General features: G+C 44.5%; 1 protein-coding gene across 1 annotated transcript in view; it reads left to right on the forward strand.

Moving 5' to 3' along the window:
* Nucleotides 1-17,155, forward strand: part of TULP3 (TUB like protein 3) — a 79,929-nt gene that overhangs the window by 27,479 nt on the left and 35,295 nt on the right. The window contains exon 2 of the mRNA XM_077824938.1: nt 8,253-8,304. Within this exon, the coding sequence (XP_077681064.1) occupies nt 8,253-8,304 (52 nt within the window). The remainder of the gene's footprint in view (nt 1-8,252; nt 8,305-17,155) is intronic.

Raw genomic sequence — 17,155 nt, forward strand, 5'->3', positions numbered from 1 at the left:
ACCCGCCTCCTTGTGTTTCCTCCCGGTGTCCTACTTCCCCACTTACATCAGGGCTTAGGTCTCCATCCGCAGGTGAACCTAGTTTAAAGCCCTCCTCACTAGGTTAGCAAGCCTGCCTGCGAAGATGCTCTTCCCTCTCTTCATTAGGTGGACCCCATCTCTTCCTAGCAATCTTTTTTCCTGGAACAACATTCCATGGTCGAAGAATCCAAAGCCCTCTCTTGGACACTACCTGCGCAACCATGCATTTACTTCCACAAATCGATGGTCCCTACCTCAGCCTTTTTTTTCAACAGGGAGGATGGACGAGAACACGACTTGTGCTTCAAACTCCTTTATCCTTCTTCCCGGAGCCACATAGTCTGCAGTGACCCGCTCAAGATCATTCTTGGCAGTATCATTGGTGCCCATGTGGAGAAGTAGGAAGGGCTAGTGGTACGAGGTCTCGATCAATCTCGGCAGACACTCCGTCACATCCTGAATTCTAGCTCCAGGCAAGCAGCACACTTCTCGAGTTTCCTGGTCTGGATGGCAGATGGATGACTCCGTCCCCTTAGGAGGGAGACCCTGACCATCACCACCCGTCGTCTCCTCTTGGGAGAAGTGGTCGTGGAACCCCCATCCCTAGGACAATGCATCCCATGCCTTCCAGTCGATGGGGTCTCCTTCTGATCCCTTCCCTCAGATGACTCTTCCAAACCATTCTTAGCCATAATACCTATACAGAGAGCCTGAAAACGGTTTCTTACTTCTATCTGCTTTGGGGATCTCCTCTTTCTTCTGGAGGTCACATGCTACCAATTTTCTTGGTCTCTAGTCCTTTAACCTTCTCTTCCAATATAGAGACCAGCTTGCACTTCATACAGAGGAAGTCGCTTCTATCCTGTGGGAGAAAGAGAAACATGGTACATACTGTGCAGGTCACAACAGCTGATTGTTCACTATCCATATTGTCTTCCTTCTAAGAGCCTCTTCAGATGTTGTATTTATTGCTCACAGAAACCTGAAAGGCAAAAAACTCTGTGGGAACTCCCCCCAGGCAAAATCCCTCTGTTTGTGTCTCGTCTGTTCGCAGCTCTCTCAGTTCACAACCATGGTGATGGAACGTGGCTGAAGGGAGAGAAAGAGAACTGATTTTTTATCTTCTTGGGGTTTGTCTGCACACAGTTTCTGTACAGGTTTGATTAAATCAGGTTTTTTGCACTGATTTTCTGTGCGTAAAACAGGCTTTATATTCTACCTGTCACTATGGTGTCCAAGCACCTAAAGGGACAAGAGAAGAAATGTGTGGTGTTCCTGTCCTCAAGGAGCTCAGCAGCCAGACAAACAAAAGTGTGGGCAGATGAAGTTGATTAGGAGAATATTCCTAGTGCACCCCACCCCAATTCCAATAAATACATCCATAATACATGCATGCATAAATTCATTCATTTAGATGTGACCAGGATGAAAAATCTGTATTGGTATTGATTCAAAAACAGAAGGTCTGGGGGTCCTTTGTTAGAAAACTTAAAAATTCTTGTTGCCATTTACTGCATTTTAAAAGATTTCAGAGTAACAGCTGTGTTAGTCTGTATTCGCAAAAAGAAAAGGAGTACTTGTGGCATCTTAGAGACTAACCAATTTATTTGAGCATAAGCTTTCATGAGCTGCATCCGATGAAGTGAGCTGTAGCTCACGAAAGCTTATGCTCAGATAAATTGGTTAGTCTCTAAGGTGCCACAAGTCCTCCTTTTCTTTTTGCATTTTAAAAGAGTTTAAGATTATTCTGAAGCTAGATTTTATGCAGTCTCTCACTTATGTATTGGTCTTTCCCCCAAAGGGAAGGGGAAGCCAGCAGGGTAATTTAGACCTTTTTGCAGAGATGAGTAAAGAGCTGTGAACAGGCTCCCCCTTCAGCTCCTGGAAACCCTAGCGGATAGGCTCTCTATGAATTACGCAGCACACACAGTCCACCAGGGTACTGCCATCAGATTTTGTTATTGCTGTTTATGTTCCAGGTACATCACAACACAGCAGCAGTTGTGTGGAGCCCCCTTCTTCCTCCCTGGCTCAGCCTTTTATACTGCTTGCTTTTTCTTGGAGCTATCCAGCTGGTGAGCTAATTACCTCATAAACTCATCTGGCTCCCTACAGTTGCAAATGATCCCTTCTTCCCTTCCAAACCCAAACTACCTAAGCCCTTCCTACTCTAACTACACGCAGTGCTCTGGGTGTTTTAAGTGACCAGGGTGCTGGCTTCAAAAGGGCACAATTATAGATCTAACCGCACCCTGTCACAGGCTTCTGCCTGGGACATGACTCCTATCAGGAATTGCTTTGCCTACCTCTTGGCCCCAGGAAGTACTGGATGATTTAAAAAGTCAGTTACCATTCTAACTATGAAGATGTTTCATGATTCTGCTTAGACCGAAATCACTGAGGTGTTAAACATGATCCCAAATATCCACTGTAAAATTACTCTGCATCAAGGAATGTCTATACCCCATTGTTTTGTGAAGATTATTTTATTCATAGAATCGTAGCAATTAAAGGTAGAAAATAAACATCATCATTCAGTCCATCTCTTTGGTTGAAGGTAAGTGCCCTAGAGAGTTGTGAATAAATTTTCAAATTCAAGATAAGTGTATTTGAAATGTCTTGTATCAGTATATAGTATAAAGCCCTTACTAGAACGTGTGTAAGTTTTGTGTAGCGGCTTTTGGGGCCAAATTATGTTTCCTATCTAAAAGATGGCATGTTATTACTAAATTTTGCAAATTTTATTCCTTCTGAGCAAAGCAAGAGGGTAATTCTTTATTTATTTTTCAGTTTATAAAACTGCATCACCCAACTCTCTCAGGGAGCTGTGTGCAGTATAAAAGTGCTTGTGTTGAACAGTATCCATGCACAACCATCTTCCCACCTTCGATGAACTTACCCCCAATCAGGCAAAACTCAAGGACTTTATGCTCTACACATAGACTTGGGGGACCAAAGTGAGAAGTGAATTCCAGTTGAAAATCCTCCACCAAGATCAGTCTCCAGGCCCCACAAGTTATTGGGCTTGCTGCTGGAAACCTTGGGTGAAATTCTATGGCATGTGTTATGCAGGACATTGGACTAATTGATCATAATGGTCCTTCTGGCCTTTAAAATCTATAAATCTTAATGAAATCAAATATTCAGTGACAATCTTAACTGAGTAGCATAGCAAAATATATAAAGAATGTTTATTGTATGGAAGGTTGCGTTGATATTCCAGTTTGTATTGTATATTGTACAATTTGATAAATAGTATATAATTCCATTAAATAGCCCTACATTTAGAGACTATTTTATTGCATGGTCAACTACTCAGAAGTCAACAAATTTCAAAGTTCAAATTGAATGTGGAATGTTAACTCTGCCGTTTCTTGCATATGTATAACACAGCCCAAAGCTAATTACATAATCACATACTGTTTTCAAAATAATACACGATTTCCCCTTTTTTAAAAAAAACAGCTGGGAACATGTGCATGTTGTAATACTTCTTTAATTTTAGAATACTACTTGGTTATGTATAACTGACCTCTTACTTAATGGATGCTGAATCTGGGAGTTATATATGTTACAGGTAACTATGTATACCAAGAATAGTTATGAAAGAGGCAATTGATTTCATATTATACTTCATCCATTATCAACAAATTTATCATCCAAATTCTTATTGCAAAATTTCTATTTCTGGTAATGATGTAAAAAGCAGGCTGGGCTCTGATTTCAGCTGGAGTTTTTGACATTGGCAGTTAAAAAGAAAAATTTCTTACTTATCATTGGAGCATGTTTGACCTGGAAGGCAGTGAGGAAGACAACATGGAATCCCACCATTTTGCTGTTTTTCTCATTTTTAATGTCCAACCACACTTTAATATGCCTTTTAGTAAACGTGCATTCTGCATTCTTCTCCATCCCTACTTGGTATCCATGGTTATTCTTGGTCTCCACTTCCATTCTACACCTTTGATTATTGCCCACCTTCTCCAGAGCCAGAGGCATCATTCAGCTCATAGGGCAGTTAGAGGGGGTTCCTTGAATTTAGTGAAACTGAAGAAAGGAGTCATTGGGGGCAGTTTCTTTGTAATGTGATTGGGACACAACAGTGACCACAGTACCGTGGAGAGATTTGGAGTGAATATAGCATGTGCTCTGTTGCAGAGGGTTAGGGAGAAAAAGGGGAGGGGAAGTTACTCTGAATACTGACACGTCACAAGTACCATGGGCTAAGCTAGGAATTGCTTTCTAGACCATACTCCTGTATTCAGGGCAGATTTGTTGTTTTCCTCATTTCCGATAGACGTTTAATTGCTCTTACTGCAGACAGGAGTGTTATGTGCAATAGGGTATGATGTGTGCAATGCAGTACTTGTGCACTGATATGTCAGAGGAGCATTTGAATATGTTGTTTCTATGGATTTGGTTGGAAGGATTCCCTTTTGAAGCTGGTTGAGTCAGGGGCTGAATTAGTGCACTGCTCGCATTCCTCATTGATATGTGGGAGTGCCTCCACATAGTCTTTTTCTGTTAGATTAGTATCAGCAGTTTATCCATTTGAGCTACTAAGAGAAAAAGTTAGTGTAGGAAAGGAACAAGGAAGCTCTGTTTTCCTGGCTGTTGGGTTGGACTTTCCAGACAACCAGGGAGTGGGAAGGAGTCAAGGGATGGGCTAAATAAAAAGTGAGACTTTTTTTATATTTACCATATAGATGCTCTGATACCCCCTGCCCTCTTCTACGATTCACGTGGATTCCTCTATTCTGTGATGGGAAAGGATTGCTGGGCTCCTTCACTGCAAGTCCTTTTCACAGAAGTGCTCTTAATCTGTTAAAGGTGACCTGAAAAGGAGACAAAATTGTTCCTGTACTTTATGATGCAAAAAGATGACTTGTGAAAGTTTTTCTTTTTGTTTCTTCCTTCCATACCAGGGGTGGGGGGATGTTGGAATAACCACCCACCCACCTCCATCACACTTGGTTTTTTGCATGCCTTCTACATTAGGAAAATCAGATCCTGACTTTCTTCTTGTTATTGAAGGACTTGAATCATCACTGGAGGACCAGAATGGAGACATCACAATAGATTGATCCTGACTGTTATCACTTCCAACCCTTAATTAAGTAATGAGGAGTGTTGAATGTGAGGGCTAGTCTATTCTGCAGTAGTGGTGCTGTTCCAGTCTTCAAACATAGCTATAAAGTTTTCACTTAACATAGGTTTTGTTCGAAAGTAGACACGAACAACATAATTAAAAATTATTTTGATCCCCATTGAAAATTGGGGTAATTGCAGCTCAGAGAGATCATTCCCTATTCTTCACTGGCAGCATTATCCAGCTAAAAATAAATGTTGGGATCTCATATGTCTAACATAAAAAACAAACAAAAATCTTTCGAGGTTGCATTTTTCCATCACAAAGAAGCAGTGAAGAGTGCAAACATAATGTTAGTTTGTGTCCACACTGCTATTTTTTAAATAAAAATAATTACTTAAGACAATGTCCAAAAAGAAAAGGGGTGGGTGGGGGTGGGGGTGAGAGAAAGAGAGAAATGGAAAAGTGACCTTTATCTAATACCATGGTTCTCAACTAGGGATACACATACCCCTGGGGGTAAGCAGAGGTCTTCCAGGGAGTACATTAACTCATCTAGATAGTTGCCTAGTTTTACAATAGGCTACATAAAAAGCACTAGTGAAGTCAGTACACACTAAAATTTCATACAGACAAAATAAGAAAGTAAGCAATATTTCAATAATGGTGTGCTGTGATGCTTTTGTATTTTTATTAGGGCTGTCAAGCGATTAAAAAAATTGTGATTAATCGCACAATTAAAAAAATCACGTGATTAATCGCACTGTTAAACAATAATAAAATACTATTTAAATATGTTTGGATGTTTTCTACATTTTCAAATATACTGATTTCAGTCAAAACATAGAATACAAAGTGTACAGTGCTCACTTTATATTTATTTTTTTATTACAAATATTTGTGTTGTAAAAAACAAAAGAAATAGTATTTTTCAGTTCACCTCATACAAGTACTGTAATGCAATCTCTTTATCATGAAAGTTGAACTAACAAATGTAGAATTATGTACAAAAGAAACCTGCATTCAAAAATAAAACAATGTAAAACTTTAGCTCTGACAAGTCCACTCAGTCCTATTTTACAGCTTCTAACCAGTGTGTGTTTTGTCCATGCCAAAGGTAACCTTTTCTATCACTAGTGTGTTCTGTATGTGAGCATGCCAAGTCTTCATCACCCACCGGATTTCCACATGGCAGCTACTGCATATCTTGCTGTATTCAGCAAATGTGTTACAAAAATATCAATTGTTTAAATTGTGTGCATCCTTCAACAGAAAGCCTAAATCTGTTACTATAACCATAGCAAGTATCCTTCAGGTCATTTGTCCCTCTCTGTGCCTATAATGTCCCTGACTGGCTCTTTTATGCTACTTTTCTGGATAGTCATCACAACCTTCTCCATGCCCTCAATTTTGTACTCAAGATGCTACCTATTCCTGGCTCTGCACCTACTGAGCTCAGGATTCACTTTCTATCTGAGGCTATTATCAGTCCAAAGTCATTGACCTAAGTGAGGATTTCTCAAATGTTTTATGGCTAAATTACAGAAATAGGAAGTGTGACAAAATAAAAAGCAGTTAAACACAGATAACCCTCAGACTAAGTTCATTAAAATATGATTAGATGACACTCTCCAATTTGTCCACATCCTTTCTGTAGTGGGGGGCCCAAAACTGGAGGCAATACTCCAGGTGTGGCCTCACCAGTGCCGAATAGAGCGGAATAATCACTTCCCTCAATCTGCTGGCAATGCTCCTACTAATGCAGCCCAATATGCCCTTAGCCTTCTTGGCAACACGGGCACACTGTTGACTCATATCCAGCTTCTCTTCCACTGTAATCCCCAGGTCCTTTTTTGCAGAACTGCTGCTTAGCCAGTCAGTCCCCAGCCTGTAGCAGTGCATGGGATTCTTCCATCTGCATTTGTCCTTGTTGAACCTCATCAGATTTCTTTTAGCCCAATCCTCCAATTTGTCTAGGTCACTCTGGACCCTACCCCTACCCTCCAGCTTATCTATCTCTCCCCCCCAAGTTTAGTGTCATCTGCAAACTTCCTGAGGGTGCAATCCATCCCATCATCCAGATCATTAATGAAGATGATGAACAAAACGGGCCCCAGGACTGACCCCTGGGGCACTCTGCTTGATACTGGCTGCCAACTAGACACTGAGCCATTGATCACTACCAGAAATTTTTTGTGTGTTTCACTTAAGCTCAGAGCAGATTCTGGCACAATAGAAGAACTTTCAAATTCCTTCTTAGCAGGCAAGCTGCTATTCTCAGCAGAAAAAGGCTAGGATTTCCCTCCCCTGTCACAGCCTTCCTCACTGGCTACAGACAAAGCAGGTGTATTAGACCCATACTTTCCCTAGGACCTGCCTATAACATTAACATGCTTAGACATGGCTACAATGTTATTGCCTATTAAAATATCAGTGAGTAGCAAATTCCTAACGCCAACCACAACCTCACCTAACGATAGAACATTTCAGTACTGAAATCATCAATTTTTATACATCAGGTCAAATTCATATCAAAACTGGGTAAATACAGTCTTTTGCGTATCATGATTAGTGATCCTGGGCAATCCACAAAGAGGAAAGAGCTGGATTGAGGAGCCAGCGAGTGCAGAACTCTGAGATGTAGATATTTGTGGGAGAACCAGGACCACAGTGAATTACTTTGAAGTGTTAAGCATTGAAGCAGCAAACTGGCTCGTGACTCAGCCAATTTGCATCCGATGAAGTGAGCTGTAGCCCACGAAAGCTTATGCTCAAATAAATTGGTTAGTCTTTAAGGTGCCACAAGTACTCCTTTTCTTTTTGTGGATACAGACTAACACGGCTGCTACTCTGAAACCTGTCAGTATCGAAAGTTGCTTCAGTATTGCTTCAAGAACGTGGTTAATACATAGCTTAGTCTTGTCTAAACTGCACTATAAAAGTGAGTTTTTAAACATCTCAAAGGGCTGTTGTAACTGGGTCTCACAGTATGGTAAAAAGTATATTGTGGGATGGCAGTTAGTTTATAAACTTGTTTGTTCTGGAACCGTGTCTTGCTCTGTAGAGCACCACATACACTTACAGTGCTATGTAAATGATTTTTCCTAGCAATAATAGGGTTTTTTCTCTTTCCTTTTCACAGTATTTTTGAAGATGAAAGTGTGAAATTGCGACAGCTGAAACTAGAGAACCAGGTAAGTGAATCGGCAGTGCAGAGGCTGACAAGTGTCACTATAAGAGAATGGGCAAAACATCAGTCTCCAGGAATTTACAACCACATTTTACATTGAGTCTGAGTTTGCTGCTGCTTTATTCTGATAGAGAAGGAGAGGCAAATGTTTGCACTTCTTCCTTCCCCACATTGTGCTTCTTGGATGCACCTGATTCACTGCTGTGCTTTATATAGTCTTTACACCAGTGAAAAGTGGGTGTAAAACACCAGCATTTTACACCCACTTTGCACTGGTGTAAACAACTGCAAAAGGTGCAGAGCATCTCCTATTGCATGTGAGACCATGTGTGGAGTAAAACAAAGACAGGGTGATGCATGTGATATAAATGCTTGGAATGATGGATAGAGACAGATTAGAATTAATCGCTACCATTTGCCTTCAAGGATTTTCTGGTTATCATTAGTTTAGGGGTCAAGCTTGCCGTAGGTTTTGTTTTGATTTCCTTGATATTTTGTGTCTCCTGCAAGTGTTGTTTTATTCATTTCATTAGGATTCATTCATCACAAGACTGAGTGGATCAAAAGAGAGGAGGAGAATTAATCTCTGTAGGGAATTATCCAGTTTAAACATCAAAGCAGAAAGAAAAATACTCTCTAAACAGTAGAAAGAGCGACTGCCAGCAACTTTCTTTCTTTTTCTAAATACAACCCATTTTTGGCTTAGCATTTGATTTGGCAGAAGAGCAGGAATTGTATCTCTTTCCAAACAGCTGATTGATATGCAACTTGCTGAATGCCCAGACCACCATACCCTTTAGGGCACTTAGATAAACATATTCATACTTACTCTTCTGCCCTGTGAAATTTAAGATGAGTATAGGTTCATACAGAGGCGGATTAAGATTTGGTGGGGCCCTCAGCCAGAGCACGTAGTGGGGCTGCTCCCCACCCCTTCCGCCTACAGCCCCACCCATGGCCACATTCCGTTCCACCCCTTCCCCCTGCGCCCCCACCCTTGTTCCACCCCATTCCACTCCCCCACCCATTTGCTTCTTTCTGCCCCCCACAAAGACTGGAGAAGCTCTGTCCTCCCCGTCACGGCCCTGGGTGGGCAAGGAGTGAGAGCTCCTCCAACCCTTAGGCCACGGCAGGGAGTGAGAGCGCCTCCAGTCCCAGGCCGCAGCTGGGTCTGGGCGCTGGGACTTTGCCTGGCGCTTCTGCCAGGGAGCAGGGGCGGGGTGGGGGGACTTTCCTCACCCATATGGCGCTTCTGCTAGGGAGCTGGGTCAGAATGTGGGGGCTTTCCCCGCTCCACCCGGCATTGCTACAGGGGTCAGGGCATTGGGGCTTCCCCTGCCCCACCCAGCGCTGCTTCTGGGGCTCTGGGCTTCCGGCATCTGGTGGCGGATTTTTTCGGGGGCTCCCCCAATTGGCCAGGGCCCCTGGGCATGGGTCCCATAGGCCAAGTGGCTAATCCGCCACTGGGCTCATATATTTTTGAGGTCCGAAATCCATTTTGATAATCTAATCTCACTTCCTAACACAAGGCTTAGAGCATCACCCAATAATTCTTGTACAGAATGCAATAACTCATGGATGCACTAGAAGCATATATTATAAAAAGGCATCCAGTCTTGATTTAAAAACTCCTAAGGGATGAAGAATCTGCCACAATCTTTGGTGAGCTGTTCCAGTGGTTAACTGCCCTCACTTAGATATTTGTGCCTTATTTCTAGTCTGAATTTGTCTTGCTTCAGCTTCCAGCCATTGAAATGTGTTCTACCCTTTGTCTCTAGTATCAGATATGTTGTTTCTGTGTAGGTATGCATGGCCTTATCTAAGGGTATGTCTAGACTGGCAGAGTTACAGCACCGGCAGTTACATTGTCACTCAGAGAGCACTGAAGGGAAACCAGTGTTGTATGTTCACACTGTCAGCTGCCTGCGCGGTAGCATATTCACACGTGCAGCACTTGCATCGGTATTCAGAGCTGTGCGCCCTGAGCAGCTATCCCACAGAGCATCTCTTCCTCTTCTGCCGTTAAGAGTTGTGGGAAGGCGGAGGGGGTCACGGGGCATCCTGGGTTCTGTCCCAATGCTCTGTGATGCATTGGTTTGCATCCAGCAGTCCATGTGCTTCCATCCGCATTTGGCCATCTTTCAACAGTTTGTGTACTGCGTGCTCTGCCTCTTCGGTCTGCAGGAATGCATCTCGCACTGTTGACCAATATGCTGCTCGCTCTTACTAACATGTCACAAGTGGCAGTGGAGTTATTCCATAAATTACAAAGGCAAGAGGAGTTTGACATTGATCTCGCCACCTGTAGTAGCTCCGACACGAGATTGCTTGTGGCATTCATGGAGGTGCTGACCACAGTGGAATACCGCTTTTGGGCTTGGGAAACAAGCACTGAGTGGTGGGGTCAGATCGTCGTGCACGTCTGGGATGATGAGCAGTGGCTGCAGAACTTTTGGATGAGGAAAGCCACATTCATGGGACTGTGTGATGAGCTCGCCCCAGGCCTGCAGTGCAAGGATACGAGAATGAGAGCTGTCCTGCCGTCGGAGAAGCGCGTGGCGATTGCACTGCGGAAACTGGCTACTCCAGACTGCTACTGATCGGTCGCTAACCAGTTTGGAGTGGGAAAGTCGACCGTTGGACTTGTGTTGATGGAAGTGTGCAGGGCCATTAATCGCATCGTGATCCGAAATACCATGTCTATGGACAACGTGCGTGACATTGTGGATGGGTTTGCACAAATGGGCTTCCCTAACTGCGGAGGGGCGATAGATGGCACGTACATTCCAATTCTGGCACCAGACCACCTAGCCATGGAGTACATTAATCGCAAGGGGTATTTCTCAATGGTTCTTCAGGCACTTGTGGATCACCGTGGATGTTTCACGGACATTAAAGCGGGCTGGTCCGGAAAGGTGCCTGACGCACGCATCTTTTGGAACACTGGCCTGTTCAGGAAGCTGCAAGCAAAGAGTTTCTACCCAGACCAGAAGATCACTGTAGGGGAAATGGAAATGCCCATTGTGATCCTGGGAGACCCCACCTACCCCTTAATGCCATGACTTATGAAGCCATGCACGGGGCACCTTGACAGCAGCAAGGAGCGGTTCAACAACATGCTGAGCAAGTGGAGAATGACTGTTGAGTGTGGTTTTGGCAGTGTAAAGACCCACTGGCGCTGCCTATATGGGAGGCTGGACCTGGCTGATGACAATATTCCTATGCTTATAGCCGCGTGGTGTACGCTCCATAATATTTGTGAAGGGAAGGGTGAAAGCTTCACTTAGGGCTGGACTGCTGAGGCTCAGTGCCTGGAGGCTGAATTTGAACAACCAGAGACCAGGGCTTTTAGAGGGGTGCAGTGCGGGGCCATAAGGATCAGGGGTACCTTGAGGCAGCAATTTGAATCTGAAGTCCACTAATATTTGTTGCTGTGCTCGGGAGTGCAGTGTTTGTTATGCTAGGAGGTGATTGTGATTGGTGCAGACGATGCACTGTGAAGGTTTAAGAAAATTGCTTGTTGCTTTGCAGGGTTCTGTTTACTTTCAATTACTGGAATAACAATAGCTTTTAAACCAAAACAATTCTTTGATAAAAGACAACAAGCGGAGGAGAGAGACAAACAGAAAACACATCAGCACTGTGAGGGATGGGGGATGGGAGGGTCCTAGGACGAGGTGGGGTCTCGGGACGGTTAAAGATTTGTGTATATCCATGTATCATATGCAGCTTTGTCCTTTGGAGTACAGTGCCAACCTGCAGAGGGTCGGGTGTTGAGTGCAGTGGGTTCTGGGAGTCTGCAGGGCTGGACTGTGATGGGGGAGGCGTGGAATGCTGCGGGTACAGACTGGAACCAGGAGGTTTATAAGAGCGTGTTGGCGGTGTCTGGGGGGCGCATGGGAAAGAGTTTTGCAACAGTAGCTGCAGGGGAGGGTGGGCGCAGAGCTGCTTGGTTTGCTGCGCCAGTAGCGCCTGGAGCATATCTGCTTGGCGCTCCATAACATTTAAGAGCCGCTCCATGGCTGCGTTCTGGTGTGCCACGTTGTCCTTTTGGTCCCTCTTCTCGCTGTCCTTCAGTGCTTGTTTTTCGGCCGCACAGTACATCGTGACATCACGCAGAAAGTCCTCTTTTTAGTTTTTTGTGGCTGCTTTCTAATTCTGTGCAGCCGTTCAGCTGGTGATAACAAAGGGAGGCTGGGCTCCCAAGGTCATATCTGTGAAACCAAAATGCAACATTTTACAGAAGTAGTATTGTTTGCAACACCCAGACCACTGATTCGGTGATTTAAAACACAGCCACTAGTCACATACCTGACAGGTTTCAGAGTAGCAGCTGTGTTAGTCTACTCCTTTTCTATTCACATACCTGTCACTAATTGGCTGATTCCAGGCAAGCACACATGAGTCACAAGACCCCCAAAATGATGAGTAACCAGAGGGGAAATTGATGTTCCAGGACCATAGTGCACATGGCTCTTGGGGAGAGCCAGCACTGTAGGGGGGCCTTATAATCATTACTGTCCCCACATTTTCCACAGGCTGTGTTCATTATGGAAGATATCTCGCTGCTGAGGGTGAGCAGGGAATCGAGGGAGGGTCTTCTCCAAGACTGCGGCTTCCATCCTGGGCTTTATGCGCCTCGCCTATGTGCAACAAGGCCCCCCCCCCCCCCCCCACACACACACAGAGTGGCACAGGAAAGTTACCCTTAATGGGGCAAGAAACAAAGCAGCTCTGCCAAAGAACCTGTGACAGCAGCTTGCCCAGTATCACCATGAGAGTTTTATGGAGATCTCTGAAACAGATTCCTGTGAAGTGAGGGAGTCAATCAACACCCTGTTCTGCCATTCAGACTAGGCATATGGCGGTACACGCATCATACAGACACAAGCCTGCTTTCTGCAACCCTGCTGCCCCCAACAACTTGCTTCAGCGATTCCCAAAAATCAAAGCCACTTACCAGGGGTCTCCTCTCCTGTTTGCACTTCGCCAAGCTCTGACTGCTGTGACTGGCTAGCCCTCTCTGAGGTAGAGAAGGGCTCCTGGCTGCATGCATCTCTGACCTCTGAGTCATACTCTGCCTCTGGGTCCCCTTCCCCCTCCACATCCTCGTCTAAGATTTCCTCCTCCTGACTCTGCCCACTCTCAAATGGCACGTGAGCCACGGAAGTCTTTGCAGTGGAGGTGGGATCGCCACCGAGTATCATGTCCAGCTCTTTGTAGGACTGGCAGCTCGTGGGCGCAGCACCGACATGGCAGTTTGCCTCCTGCGCCTTGTGGTAAGCATTCCGCAGTTCCTTCACTTTGACCCTGCACTGCAGTGTGTCCTGGTCATGGCCCCTTTCTGTCATGCATTGTGAAATCTGTCCATAGGTATCGTAATTCCTATGGCTGGAGCGCAGCTGGGACTGCACAGCCTCCTCTCCCCAAACGCTGATGAGGTCCAGCAGCTCGGCATTGCTCCAAGCTGGGATCGCCTGGTGTGTGGAGCAGGTATGGCCACCTGGAGAGATGTGCTGAGACTACTGTACGCGTCACCGAGCAAACAGGAAGGGGACTTCCAAAATTCCCAAGGAATTTAAGGCGTGGGGATCATGGTTGGTCACCTGAGGGCAGGGCAGTAGAGTACAAACTGATGACCAGAGAGGTGAGAAGAGGCATTGTGGGACACCTCCCGGAGGCCAGTCACAGCGCTGTAATCAACCAGGGCGTCTACACTGGCACCGCAGCGCTGTACCCCCGGCATAGAAAGCTCTACGCCTCTCATCGGGGTGGGTTTTTTACAGCGCTGCAATTGCGCAGTTTCTGTGCACTAAATGGCTTGGCAGTGTGTGCACCGCGGGAGTTACAGTGCAGAAAGCTGCATCGCTGGGCAGAAACTTGCCAGGGTAGACAAGGCCTAAAGAAGTCCGTGGAAGAGTTTACGTCTTTGGTTGTACCACTCAGACCAAACAGGATTTCTCCCTCTATAGGTTCTACAAATAATGTATGATTAACCAACAACACCGGATAGAGTACTTACTTTGGATCTTTCTTCTAAAATAAAAGAGAGTACAATACTACATGTCATTTGACCTTGTTAGGCAATGGGGCTAACCTAAGTAGATGAATGGGAGTAGTTCACACCTCTCTGAGGTTCTGTTTTAGGCTCTTTGCAGACACATTTAAAGAGAACTGTATTGGTTTGCATTCAGAAAGTTCTCTGCAAAATTATAGTGGCTAGAGACTTGCGACAAATTTTGAAACTTCAGTCTGTTAGAGCTGTGCTGGTAATTAGGCCTCTTATTTAGGTATGTACATGTAGATTCAAATTTTTACCTTCAAATGCTTCTGAAAATTTTAGTCTATTTTTTTTAATAAATGGAAGCTTAAATTCTGCAGAAAGAAAGAGGCAAGCAGCAGGTTGCAAGGGGCACTGTGACAGGCCACATGCTGGTCATACACCTCTATCCCGATATAACGCGACCCGATAGAACACGAATTCGGATATAATGCGGTAAAGCAGCGCTCTGGGGGGCGGGGCTGCGTGCTCCGGCGGATCAGTGCATCGGCGTGTCTGGCTCTGACATACGGCTCTGAGCGGTGTGTTAAGGGTGCCGGGCCAGGGCCGAGGGGTTGGATAAGGGGCAGAGAGTCTCGGGGGTTGGTCAGGGGACAGGGAGCGGGGGGGGTTGGATGGTTCGGAGGTTCTGGGGGTGGGGCGGTCAGGGGACGGGGAATGGGGGCGTTGGATAGGGCATGGGAGTCCCGGGGGGCCTGTCAGGGGGTGTGGCTAGGGGGCGGGGCAGTCAGGGGACAGGGAGTTGGCGGGGGAGGAGGGTTGGGTGGGTCGGGGATTTTGAGGGGTCAGTCAGGGGGCGGGAAGTGACTATTAATAATGGAAAAGCTCGTGGCCAAAGCAAGTTCGATATCTCATGGTTTCACCTATAACGCGGTAAGATTTTTTGGCTCCCTAGGACCACGTTCTGTCGGGGTAGAGTTGTATATTGTGCACCACACACTAAACGGGCTTTTTTCATCTCTAATTTCTATAAATAGCTGGGATAAGCATTGCAAGATCTATTAAGCCACGTCGTTCATGGCTTAAACCGGCAACCAGATGATGCTCAGGAAGCAACTTTTTGCACAGCAGGGAGCTGCCTTTTATAGGCTTCCTGTGATGTGCCCAGCACACTTGTGGACACAATACCAACGATGACAATTATTAATAAATAAATGGTGTAGTATTGCACCCTCAACTGCTTTATTAGGGGTTTTATGTCTTCCCCTAAAGCACAGAAAACCAAACTGGATGGCCCATTGGTCTGCTATGTTATTCTAGATCTGATGGTGCTAACTCCCTGGGCAGCTTGCTGGAAATTTGCTAGACTCAGTGTTGTTGTTTTGTTTCCTGTGTTCACGGTGTTCTGAATTTCCAGGACTCCTGTGTAGCCTGAAAGTAAAATGTCATGGAAAGTTTTTAATGTGTAATGTTCCCAAAGTGTCAAATGCATCATAATAACCAGTGTCCTTTCATTATCTTATAGGGCACAAATGGAGCATAGTGCTCAAGTGTCTTTTCCCTGAAGTATATTAATCTTCATTATAATACAGGGATGGAAGAAAGAGTTGGATATTAGCCAAAAGTAAACAAAATCCAATTCTATTATTTGGACATCACATCAGTGTAAGCGAATTTTAAAAAGAACACTTAGCAATGTTGATTATAAAGTTGTTATGCCATCTCGTTCAAACAAAGTGAACTGCACTCTAGCAGCCTTAAATGGCTGGTTGGGGGAATTAGATTTTTATTGGTAAATACTGTTTTTACCATACACACTCAAACTGATGAAAAAATATTTCTATCTATAATCATCTACATTTACAGATAGGCAAAGGAAGAGAAATGCTGCTTGAGAACTTACTGCAGTCTCTACCTTAATGTGTATAAAATGTGGTGTTAAGCTAGCATTTAGTGCAGCTGGAGCAGAGGCACCATTTAGGTAGCTTTAATGTTCGAAATCTTAACATTTACGGTCATTAAATAATTATTGTCTGAGATCTCCTCCCCCATAATTCCACAACTGTGAAAATTTAAAGAGACACAAAATCTAAAACAATGTTTAAAAATAAATATTGATACTCTCTCTATCAAAATTATTAAACAAAAAGAATTATGCTAAGCCTACTTAAATAATACATTTTCCATGCCTTAATCAAACACAGAAATAGAGAGAAACCCTTTTAAAACAAATGACCTTAGTATCCCATTTTTTCTACCTTCTGGTTACCCAAAAGTTTCTGTTAAATGAAGGTGTGCATGATGAAATACTGTCCCATGTATCCAAACCCTGTTTTCTCGAAGTTTTGGTGTGTCCCATAAACTCTTTGTTAAAACAGAATTGTACTGTACTCAGGCCGTGTCTACACTATGGGCGCTACAACAGCATGGCTGCGGTGCCGTAATTACGCCACTGTAGCACCATCCTATAGCCGCACACTGCAGCAATGGAAGGGGTTTCCCCATCACCGCAGTAACTCCACCTCCACAAGCGGTGGCAGCTGGGTCAGTGGAAGCTTTCTTCTGTCAGCCTAACCATGTCTACACTGCGGGGTTTGGATTTTTCACAACTCTGAGCACTGTTCCTGTGTTGACCTAAATTTTAAGTATAGACTAGGCCTAAGATGGAAATAAACTTCTAGGCCAGCAAACACTAAAATGCTTTAAAAAAACCTGGCCTAGTAGAAGAATCAGTCAAGTTGCTCTTAGAGAGTTAGTTTACTGGTATCAGATACTGACCCCCAGATTCAGTCTCCAACGCCTATAGTAACTGGGTATATTCTTACTGCATGTATAATGTCTCTCTCGCTTCCAG

The sequence above is a fragment of the Eretmochelys imbricata genome, chromosome 1, assembly GCF_965152235.1.
Source record: "Eretmochelys imbricata isolate rEreImb1 chromosome 1, rEreImb1.hap1, whole genome shotgun sequence".
Taxonomy (NCBI): domain Eukaryota; kingdom Metazoa; phylum Chordata; order Testudines; family Cheloniidae; genus Eretmochelys; species Eretmochelys imbricata.